Source organism: Chiloscyllium plagiosum, unplaced genomic scaffold, assembly GCF_037043375.1.
Source record: "Chiloscyllium plagiosum isolate Xiang-an unplaced genomic scaffold, Cpla_swu_hap1 HiC_scaffold_14, whole genome shotgun sequence".
NCBI classification, from domain to species: domain Eukaryota; kingdom Metazoa; phylum Chordata; class Chondrichthyes; order Orectolobiformes; family Hemiscylliidae; genus Chiloscyllium; species Chiloscyllium plagiosum.
Window position 1 is genome coordinate 76,996,700 of NW_028270152.1, and position 12,425 is coordinate 77,009,124.

Genomic DNA, 12,425 nt, shown 5'->3' on the forward strand with positions numbered 1-12,425 from the left:
AGTCACCAATCAATTCCAGTCTCTAAACCAATACCAATCTCAGTCTCTCAATTTAGCCTCCAATCCCAATCCCCGTCATCATCCCAATGTCCAATCCTGGTTGCCAAACCCAGTCGCCAATCTCCAATCCCAATCTCCAATTCCAAACCCAAATATCCTATCTCCATCCCAATCTCCTAATTCAGTTTCGAATCCCAATCCTGGTCTCCATCCTAATCTCCAGCCCAATCTCTGATCCTAATCCAAGTTTCCAATCTCTGTCTCCAATCCCAGTCCCAGCTTCCATTGCCATTGCAACTCCAGTCTCTTTAATCTCCATCCCATCTCTAAATTATGTGATCCGTGATCTGCCGGTACTATAACTGGAGATTCCTCTGTCTCTGGGCTATGGTGACAGGATCAGTGACAGGTGATAAGTGACAGTGACTTACGCTGTTTTGGGGTAAACCTGTCCCGTTTTCTCACAATTGTAGATGGTTAAATTTCCCCGCATGATCGCTCGATTCAACACCTCAATTGCGACCGTCAACAGAGCATGATCTGAATATGAGATAACTGCTGTTAGTCAGGACTTTGTGATGTACATAGTAAATATAGCAGCAAATGTTAACCAGGTTTCAGTAATCTCAATATTACACAAACAAACAGGACTCTCTATGGACTGTAAAACACATTTCTTGCCTGTGATGTCCTTTTAGAATGCGGGGTTATATTGAAAAATGGTTTCCTGTTTATGTCATCATTAGGCGCCAAGGAATGCCATGTGACCTGACTTTGCCAGGATGGTGGACAGCTAAGAAGGAAAAGGCAATTAGAAAGCTCACTGTAGTGCAGTTGGGTCAGCAACTGGTGGCTGGTGGCCATTTCAGAACAAACTTGAGAATTTGATGGAACAAGCAAGGTTGTCTCTAAATGGAACAGTGACCGATTGGCCAGCCTTTGACCAGATCCCCTGGGCCAGATGCAGCTCTCTGAGAAAACTGCAGAGGTGGTGTTACTGGGTGTGTTATCCAACTGGAAAGAGCTGAGAGACAGAGCTAATAACAGAGACAGTGAGGAATTATGGATTGAAGGAGACCTATTGCTTTTGTTCTAACATTTCCAGAGCATTTAAAGAGAATTAGCCAGAGTTAGCCAGTGCCCAGTGAAGTGAACTCTGTGAATTAGCCGGTGCCCAGTGAACGAAAACCTACGAATTAGCCAGTGCTCAGTAAATGGAAACCTGTAAGTTATCCAGGGCTGAGGGATATGAAACCTGAGAACCTAGCCAGTGCCCAGTAAACCGAAGTCTGTGGACTAGCCAGTGCTGAGTGAAATGAAACCTATAAATTAGCCAGTGTTCAGTGAACTGAACCCTGTGAATTAAACAGTGCCCAATGAACTGAACTCTGTGGGTAAACTAGTGCTTGAAAAGTTAAGCCAGCTGAGCAGAGCGAAGGTAGGGGGGAGGAGGAGGAATGGTGGGTGCAGAGCTGTCAGGAGTGGGGAAACCTGTAGGGAAATTCAAGGGGAGCAGCATGACTCTTTCAGTAATCTGTGCCAACACAGCACAGGAGGAAGGGCAGGGAGCTCCTGGGCACATTCTGACAGAACAGGGCACGAAAGAGAAACGACATGGGTGGGAGGTCACAGCATAGATGTAAATCTCATCAGCCTCGCATTAAGCTGCAGGTAAATGCTTCAAAGAGTCTTTCCCACACTTGCATGGTCTGCGTATGGGCGATGGCACATTTCCACACTAACTCTATGCTCACCGCCCTGTAACACAAGAGGTCTTTCATTCCTCTCTCTCTCTCTCTCTCTCTCTTTCTCACTAGCCCACAAGACTCCGTACCTTTGTCCACCAAGAACATGGAGTATTTATCCTTCTTCAGGAAAGGACAGTGAACTAACTGGGATTGGCCGGAGTTATTTTCATAGACAGTGACTGGGGTCTTCTCCTCATCCCCATAAACACAATAGACGTCTCTCCCAATCAGCTGGGGCACATTCCCATGGATGGTGATTCCGATGTTCTGGTGGGGTTAAAGCAATAGCCTAGTTAGCAATGCTACAACAACAACAACAACCTGTCTTCATACAGCACCTTGTGAATAGAACCACCAAATGGTTTGCATGACGACCAAACTGATTTTCACACTCAGTCACGTTAAGGGGAATAATTAACCCACATAGGGTCTGTTTTTTTAACCACAAAGCTGATAGTTTCACCCTCACCAGACCATGCACACTGGCTTCCTCATCCAGACGGGAATCACTGTTTGATTTCCAGTTCATCCAGTTGCTCTGGCGAGAGGAGAACTCATTTGTTTGGAACAGTATTCCAGGATTCGGGATTACAGCATCAGTGACATAACCGCCAAGGACCGTCTTCACTATCAATCAGGATTATTACTGACTGTATTCACCATCAGTCAGGATTATTACTGACTGTATTCACCATCAGTCAGGATTATTACTGACTGTATTCACCATCAGTCAGGATTATTACTCAGCTCGTTCACTATTGATTGGGATGGTTAATGTGTGTGTTCACTATCGGTCGGGATGGTTAATGTGTGTTCACTACTGGTTGGGATGGTTAATGTGTGTATTCACTATAGGTCGGGATGGTTAATGTGTGTTCACTATCGGTCGGGATGGTTAATGTGTGTTCACTACTGGTCAGGATGGTTAATGTGTGTATTCACTATTGGTTGGGATGGTTAATGTGTATTCACTATCGGTCGGGATGGTCATTCTCCATATTCACTATCGGTCAGGATGGTTAATGTGTGTATTCACCATCGGTCGGGATGGTTAATGTGTGTTCACTATCGGTCAGGATGCATCAATCAGGCGATAAGGAGGACATGTGACAAAAGCTGTACATTAATTGTGGGTGACTTTAGTCTTTGTGTAGATTGTCAGGGAAAGCCAGGAGGAAGAATTCATCGAGAATATTCAGGAGAATATGAGACCAGGCTGTTTTGGATCTGGTGATGTGTGATGAAACAGGTTTAATAAATGATGACAGAGTAAATGATCCCCTTGGAAACAGTGATCATAACTAGAATTTAACATTCAGTGGAGAGGGAGGAACTTGGTTCGGCAGCAACATTGTAAAACCTAAGTAAGGGTAATCACAAGGAATGAGAGCGCAGCTCTCTGTTTAGCAGAAAAGACAGGTGAGGAACAGTGACATATATTGAAGAAAATAGTTCATGACTCACGGCAAAGATATATTCCACTGAGGAAGAGGGATTCTGGGAAAGAAATAAGCCAACCCTGGTTAACAAGGGAGGTTAAGGATAGTATCAAATTGAAAAAAGTTTGGCAAAGACGAATGATAAGCCAGAGGACTGGGCAAGTTATAAAAACCAACAAAAGTCTACCGGAAAAACAATGAGAGCTAATAAACTTTGAGGGCAGACTTGCAAAAGTCTGAAGACAGACAGCAAAAGATTATTGAAACATATATAAAAAAGGAGAGAGAGATGAGCCAAAACTAACATAGGCCCCTTAGAGAATGGGGCTGAGGATATATTACTGGCAAACCAGGAAATGACTAAGGAGTTGAATAAAATACTTTAGTATCAACCTTCACTATTAGCATTCCAAAACTCAAAGGGAAAAAGCAGGAACAGAAATAAATACATGATCACTGGGGAATAAGTGCTGGGGAACTAATGGGGCTAAAGACAGAAACGCCCCCAGATTTGATGGGATGTATGCTAGGATATTAAAGGAAGTCGCTACAAAGATAGTGGATGAACTGGTAGTAATCATCCAGAGTTCCTTTAGATGGTGTAAAAATCCTAAAGTATTGGATAACTGCCAATGTAATATCTTTATTTAAAATGGAAAAGAGACAGTAAAAACAGGTAACTATAGGCCAGTTAGCCTAAAGAAGGAAAATGTTTTAGTCTATTATAAAGGATGCAGCAACAGACCATTTAGAACTGCGCCACCATTTGGGCGGCACGGTGGCACAGTGGTTAGCACTGCTGCCTCACAGCGCCAGAGACCCGGGTTCAATTCCCGCCTCAGGCGACTGACTGTGTGGAGTTTGCACGTTCTCCCCGTGTCTGCGTGGGTTTCCTCCGGGTGCTCCGGTTTCCTCCCACAGTCCAAAGATGTGCAGGGTCAGGTGAATTGGCCATGCTAAATTGCCCGTAGTGTTAGGTAAGGGGTAAATGTAGGGGTATGGGTGGGTTGCGCTTCGGCGGGGCGGTGTGGACTTGTTGGGCCGAAGGGCCTGTTTCCACACTGTAATCTAATCTAATCTAAACTATATAATCTAACCAAATCAGCATGGTTTCGTGAAGGGAAAATCATGTCTGACAAGTTTACTGTGCTGATCAACGATAAGGCTACAATTACTTACAATACATATTAATGACTTGGGTGCAGAAAGTGAATGTGCTGTTGCCTAATTTGCAGATGACTCAAAGGTGGGTGACAGGGCAACTGTGAAGATGACACACAGAGTCTGCAGAAGGCTAGAGACAGATTAAGCGAGTGGGCTAAAATGTGGCAGATGGAATATAAGGTGGGAAAATGTGAAGTTATACACTCTGGCAGGAACTGAGAGGCTGAATATTATTTAAATAGAGAATCATAGAATCCCTGCAGTGTGGAAACAGCCCTTCAGCCCAAAAAGTCCACACCAGATTAACCCACTCAGACCCATTCCCCTACATTTACCCTGACTAATGCACCTAACCTACACATCCCTGAAAACTATTTAGCATGGCCAATTCACCTAACATGCACATCTTTGGACTGTGGGAGGAAACCAGAGCACCCGGAGGAAACTCAATAGAAATGGGGAGAATGTGTAAAATCCACACAGACAGTTGCCCGAGGCTAGAATTGAACCTGGGTCCCTGATGCTGTGAGGCAGCGGTGCTCACCACTATGCGCCGTGCCACTCAGAAAGAGTGCAAAAGCTATGGAACAGAGTCCTCATCCATGAATCACAAGACACTAGCATCCCAAGTTCAGTGGGTAATAGGGAATGTTAATCGATGGTGCTCTTTGTTTAGCGGAGTATGGAAAGTATGAAAAGTAGGGAGGTTTTGCTAAAACAACACAAGGCACTTGTCAGATCTCTGCTGGAATACTGTGAATAGCTTTGGACCAATTATCCAAGGAAATATGAGAGGCAGTCTGAAAGAAGATTCCCTGGGTATGAAGGGACAGTCCTACGAGGAGAGGTCGAGTAGATTCGGCCTACACTCATTGGAATTTAGAACCTTATTGAAGAATATCAGATTGATTGGGAACTTGATAGGGTAGATGTGGAGAGGTGGTTTATCTGTTGTGGGAGAGTTTAGGAACAGGGGTCATAATCTCAGAATAAGGGGTCACCCGTTGAAGATAGAGATGAGGAGGAATTTCTTCTCTCAGTGAGTGTGGGAGATGTGAAATTCTTCACCACAGTGCGCTGTCGAGGCTGCGTTGTTAAAGGCTGAGACAGATAGATGTTTTATTAGAAAGAGAACCAAGGGTTATGGGAAACAGGCAGGAAAGTGGAGTTGAGGATAATCAGGTCAACCATGACCTCACTGAATGGTGGAGCACACACAGTGTACTGAACAGCCTAGTTCTACTCCTATGGTTTGTGGTCATATATCTCACCTTGTTCTCAACTGGTCAGGACTATTACTGAACATATTTAGCTTTGGGCAGAAATACGAGAGATCCTGGCCTTTTGATTTGACCTCAAATTGAGCCGGTGAAATTGCAAACAGTGAAGCTATAGCTGCAGCCATTGGATAAGCTGCTGGACAGGTACCTGCTGGGCCACGCTGGCTGCATCGATTTCCGATGGTACAATACTCATGCTGGGGCACAGCTGAACACCAGAGCTCAGGCTGGTCCAGAACAACGGCTCGCTGGAATTCACACAGTCCTGCTGCAGGGAACACCTGCCAGAGAGATCAAGGTCACTGCTGGAGAAGAATGTACGAGAGAATCCAACATTGTCTAACTCACACAAAGCAGCCTCACACATGGATAGTTGCTGCTGTGACAAGGTTTTGTGTTATATGTAGTGTGCCAAACGAGCCAGTTTAGATTAGATTACTTACAGTGTGGAAACAGGCCCTTTGGCCCAACAAGTCCACACTGACCCGCCGAAGCGCAACCCACCCAGACCCATTCCCCTACACCTAACACTACGGGCAATTGAGCATGGCCAATTCACCTAACCTGCACATTTTTGGACTGTGGGAGGAAACCGGAGCACCTGGAGGAAACCCACGCAGACACGGGGAGATTGTGCAAACTCCACACAGACAGTCGCCTGAGGCAGGAATTGAACCCGGGTCTCTGGCGCTGTGAGGCAGCAGTGCTAACCACTGTGCTGCCGTGCCACCCTATTTACATTTTACAGTCATGCTGTCCAAAGCTGTGTTGGGTGTTAGTGAGCCCATTGGATTCCCAGCATATTCTGAGCCGCCGCTGAGTTATCTCGAGGACCAGTATTCTTTCAGTCAGATATTTCTTTCCTCATGGTTCCTCACTGCTCCTTATTCCTCCTCACTGCTCCTTATTGTTCCTCACTGCTCCTCACTCCTCCTTACTGCTCCTCACTGCTCCTCACCGCTCCACACTCCTCCTTACTGCTCCTCACTGCTCCTCACCGCTCCACACTCCTCCTCACTGCTCCACACTCCTCCTCACTGCTCCACACTCCTCCTCACTGCTCCACACTCCTCCTCACTGCTCCACACTCCTCCTCACTGCTCCACACTCCTCCTCACTGCTCCACACTCCTCCTCACTGCTCCACACTCCTCCTTACTGCTCCACACTCCTCCTCACTGCTCCTTATTCCTCCTCACTGCTCCACACTCCTCCTCACTGCTCCACACTGCTCCTCCCTGCTCCTTACTCCTCCACACTGCTCCTTACTCCTCCACACTGCTCCTTACTCCTCCTCACTCCTCCTTATTCCTCCTCACTCCTCCTTATTCCTCCTCACTGCTCCACACTCCTCCTCCCTGCTCCTTACTCCTCCTCCCTGCTCCTTACTCCTCCACACTGCTCCTTACTCCTCTACACTGCTCCTCACTCCTCCACACTGCTCCTCACTCCTCCACACTGCTCCTCACTCCTCCACACTGCTCCTCACTCCTCCACACTCCTCCTCACTGCTCCACATTCCTCCTCACTGCTCCTTACTCCTCCTCACTGCTCCACACTGCTCCTCACTGCTCCACACTGCTCCTCACTGCTCCTTACTCCTCCTCACTGCTCCACATTCCTCCTCCCTGCTCCTTACTCCTCCTCACTGCTCCACATTCCTCCTCCCTGCTCCTTACTCCTCCTCACTGCTCCTTAATCTCCCTCACTGCTCCTTACTCCTCCTTACTGCTCCTCATTCCTCCTTACTCTCCCTCACTGCTCCTCATTCCTCCTCACTGCTCCACACTCCTCCTCACTGCTCCTTACTCTCCCTCACTGCTCCTTACTAATCTTCACTGCTCCTCATTCCTCCTTACTCTCCCTCACTGCTCCTCATTCCTCCTCACTGCTCCTCACTCCTCCTGACTCCTCCTCACTCCTCCTAAATGAGGAGGCTTTTATTCTCCCGGGTTTAGGTGGTCAGTTTGTGCTGAAACCATGATGAAAGGATCGGGTAGCAGGATAGAGGGAAACTGTTGTCATTGGAGAGAATGGTAGAACCGGGGTTGTGGGGGAAGGGGGCATCATGTTACAATTGGAGCCAGGCCCACTGGCATGCCATAGGCAAGCATTTCCTGACATAAAACCCAGTGACGATTGGCAACTTCCACACCTCGGCCCCAGTCTGGCAACCTGCGGACACTGAACATTCCCAAACTGGGATTGACGCTTGAGAAAGGTTGGGGGAAATCAGGAGATGAGGATCATGCCGTAACTGCAGCCGAAAGACTGACCTGCCATCACCTCAAAAAACCCGAGAGAGTAAAGAGCTAACCATCCCCTGGGCATCCTGACCAGCTTTGTACCTGCTCTCCAGGGTACACCATCCACAGTGGGCATCGTCTGCTGCGAGGCACTCCTGGCATGTCAGGTACTGGCCACACGTAGCGACCTTCACCCGACTAACCTGTAGAAAGCAAAGGTGCAAAAGTGAGAGGTGGACTGGGGAAAGACCACTGGGAGGAATCAAAGGGCGTGGGGCAGAGATAGCCAGTAAATGACCAGGCAGGGTGGCCAATGGGAATCCACACAGTGACAGGATCCCCTGATCAGTCACTGGCCAGGTGGGGTGACCAATGACAACCCACATAGTGACAAGATCCCATAATGACACAATGAGGCAGAGTGAAGTCACGATTGGTTGGTTAGTCTTGCAGAACGGGCCACCTCTGATGGAGATAGACTTGTTATTGCTGATAAGACACAGGGCGAAGGCAGCCAGGATCAGTCTGAGCACAGGTTAAAGCAGTGGCAACATAAATACTGGAAACTCAACAGGCAGCCTATCAGATCCCCAGGGGTGAGTTACACAACTGGACTCTAATCGAAAGGTTCGGGGCAATTATATATAGAATAGCAGATATCTGGGAGTGAGCTATAGATGGGAATCTATATAAAACAGCAGATACCTGGGAATGTATTACAGACTGGAATCAAATCAATGGGGTTCAGGGGGGTTATGTATTGAGTAACAGGAGTGAGTTCCAGGCTGGACTCTAATCGAGTGGTTCAAGGTGGTTTATATATAGAATCCTGGTATATATATAGAATCTCACTTTCCGCTCACCTGGTATGTTGTCATAACATAGAGATAACTCTCATCCGCAGGGTCAAAGTGCATGATATGGTGCACAGCCTCGCCTGGTGCCAGGTGCAACAGTTCCCTCTTCCCGATTGACAGGTTACGGCGCAGATTGAGCTGGAAGGAGAAGGTGAGAACAACCGTAGTCACTTCATGCAGAAAGAGACCAAAGGGCCCAGAGCTTTATGTGACTTCAGCTCAGGCAGGTTCCTGGCCTGCCAGCAGGACTGAGCCAGCTCTGTACCGATACAGCATCGAGTGGGACTGACCAACCCCATCACCAACTCCTCTAACCCCATCACCAACTCCTCCAACACCATCACCACCTCCTCCAACACCATCACCAACTCCTCCAACACCATCACCAACTCCTCCAACATCATCACCAACTCCTCCAACACCATCACCACCTCCTCCAACACCATCACCAACTCCTCCAACACCATCACCAACTCCTCTAACCCCATCACCAACTCCTCCAACACCATCACCAACTCCTCCAACACCATCACCAACTCCTCCAACACCATCACCAACTCCTCTAACCCCATCACCAACTCCTCCAACACCATCACCAACTCCTCTAACCCCATCACCAACTCCTCTAACCCCATCACCAACTCCTCCAACCCCATCACCACCTCCTTCAACCCCATCACCACCTCCTCCAACCCCATCACCAACTCCTCCAACACCATCACCAACTCCTCCAACACCATCACCAACTCCACTAACCCCATCACCAACTCCTCCAACACCATCACCAACTCCTCCAACACCATCACCAACTCCTCTAACCCCATCACCAACTCCTCTAACCCCATCACCAACTCCTCCAACACCATCACCAACTCCTCCAACACCATCACCAACTCCTCCAACCCCATCACCAACTCCTCCAACCCCATCACCACCTCCTCCAACCCCATCACCAACTCCTCCAACACCATCACCAACTCCTCCAACACCATCACCAACTCCTCCAACCCCATCACCAACTCCTCCAACACCATCACCAACTCCTCTAACCCCATCACCAACTCTTCCAACCCCATCACCAACTCCTCCAACCCCATCACCAACTCCTCCAACACCATCACCAACTCCTCCAACCCCATCACCAACTCCTCCAACACCATCACCAACTCCTCCAACACCATCACCAACACTTCCAACCCCATCACCAACTCCTCCAACCCCATCACCAACTCCTCCAACACCATCACCAACTCCTCTAACCCCATCACCAACCCCATCACCAACTCCTCTAACCCCATCACCAACTCTTCCAACCCCATCACCAACCCCATCACCAACTCCTCTAACCCCATCACCAACTCCTCCAACACCATCACCAACTCCTCCAACACCATCACCAACTCCTCCAACACCATCACCAACTCCTCCAACACCATCACCAACTCCTCCAACACCATCACCAACTCCTCTAACCCCATCACCAACTCCTCTAACCCATCACCAACTCCTCCAACACCATCACCAACTCCTCCAACCCCATCACCAACTCTTCCAACCCCATCACCAACCCCATCACCAACTCCTCTAACCCCATCACCAACTCCTCCAACACCATCACCAACTCCTCCAACACCATCACCAACTCCTCCAACACCATCACCAACTCCTCTAACCCCATCACCAACTCCTCCAACACCATCACCAACTCCTCCAACACCATTACCAACTCCTCCAACACCATCACCAACTCCTCTAACCCCATCACCAACTCCTCTAACCCCATCACCAACTCCTCTAACCCCATCACCAACTCCTCTAACCCCATCACCAACTCTTCCAACCCCATCACCAACTCCTCCAACCCCATCACCAACTCCTCCAACCCCATCACCAACTCCTCCAACCCCATCACCAACTCCTCCAACACCATCACCAACTCCTCCAACCCCATCACCAACTCCTCCAACCCCATCACCAACTCCTCCAACACCATCACCAACTCCTCTAACCCCATCACCAACCCCATCACCAACTCCTCTAACCCCATCACCAACTCTTCCAACCCCATCACCAACCCCATCACCAACTCCTCTAACCCCATCACCAACTCCTCCAACACCATCACCAACTCCTCCAACACCATTACCAACTCCTCCAACACCATCACCAACTCCTCTAACCCCATCACCAACTCCTCTAACCCCATCACCAACTCTTCCAACCCCATCACCAACTCCTCCAACCCCATCACCAACTCCTCCAACCCCATCACCAACTCCTCCAACCCCATCACCAACTCTTCCAACCCCATCACCAACTCCTCCAACACCATCACCAACTCCTCCAACACCATCACCAACTCCTCTAACCCCATCACCAACCCCATCACGAACTCCTCTAACCCCATCACCAACTCCTCTAACCCCATCACCAACTCCTCTAACCCCATCACCAACTCCTCCAACACCATCACCAACTCCTCCAACACCATCACCAACTCCTCCAACACCATTACCAACTCCTCTAACCCCATCACCAACTCCTCTAACCCCATCACCAACTCCTCTAACCCCATCACCAACTCCTCTAACCCATCACCAACTCCTCCAACACCATCACCAACTCCTCCAACCCCATCACCAACTCCTCCAACCCCATCACCACCTCCTCCAACCCCATCACCAACTCCTCCAACACCAACTCCTCCAACACCATCACCAACTCCTCCAACCCCAGCACCAACTCCTCCAACACCATCACCAACTCCTCTAACCCCATCACCAACTCTTCCAACCCCATCACCAACTCCTCCAACCCCATCACCAACTCCTCCAACACCATCACCAACTCCTCCAACCCCATCACCAACTCCTCCAACACCATCACCAACTCCTCCAACACCATCACCAACTCCTCCAACCCCATCACCAACTCTTCCAACCCCATCACCAACTCCTCCAACCCCATCACCAACTCCTCCAACACCATCACCAACTCCTCTAACCCCATCACCAACCCCATCACCAACTCCTCTAACCCCATCACCAACTCTTCCAACCCCATCACCAACCCCATCACCAACTCCTCTAACCCCATCACCAACTCCTCCAACACCATCACCAACTCCTCCAACACCATCACCAACTCCTCCAACACCATCACCAACTCCTCCAACACCATTACCAACTCCTCCAACACCATCACCAACTCCTCCAACACCATCACCAACTTCTCTAACCCCATCACCAACTCCTCTAACCCATCACCAACTCCTCCAACACCATCACCAACTCCTCCAACCCCATCACCAACTCTTCCAACCCCATCACCAACCCCATCACCAACTCCTCTAACCCCATCACCAACTCCTCCAACACCATCACCAACTCCTCCAACACCATCACCAACTCCTCCAACACCATCACCAACTCCTCCAACACCATCACCAACTCCTCCAACACCATCACCAACTCCTCTAACCCCATCACCAACTCCTCTAACCCCATCACCAACTCCTCTAACCCCATCACCAACTCCTCTAACCCCATCACCAACTCTTCCAACCCCATCACCAACTCCTCCAACCCCATCACCAACTCCTCCAACCCCATCACCAACTCCTCCAACCCCATCACCAACTCCTCCAACCCCATCACCAACTCTTCCAACCCCATCACCAACTCCTCCAACCC

General features: G+C 49.1%; 1 protein-coding gene across 1 annotated transcript in view; it reads right to left on the bottom strand.

Moving 5' to 3' along the window:
* plxnd1 (plexin D1) overlaps positions 1–12,425 on the bottom strand; it is a 125,746-nt gene that overhangs the window by 85,180 nt on the left and 28,141 nt on the right. Inside the window, exons 3-7 of the mRNA XM_087994544.1 lie at positions 8,740–8,871; positions 7,979–8,079; positions 5,780–5,912; positions 1,835–2,015; positions 432–540 (exon numbers count right to left, since the gene is read on the bottom strand). Of these exons, the coding sequence (XP_087850670.1) occupies positions 432–540; positions 1,835–2,015; positions 5,780–5,912; positions 7,979–8,079; positions 8,740–8,871 (656 nt within the window). The remainder of the gene's footprint in view (positions 1–431; positions 541–1,834; positions 2,016–5,779; positions 5,913–7,978; positions 8,080–8,739; positions 8,872–12,425) is intronic.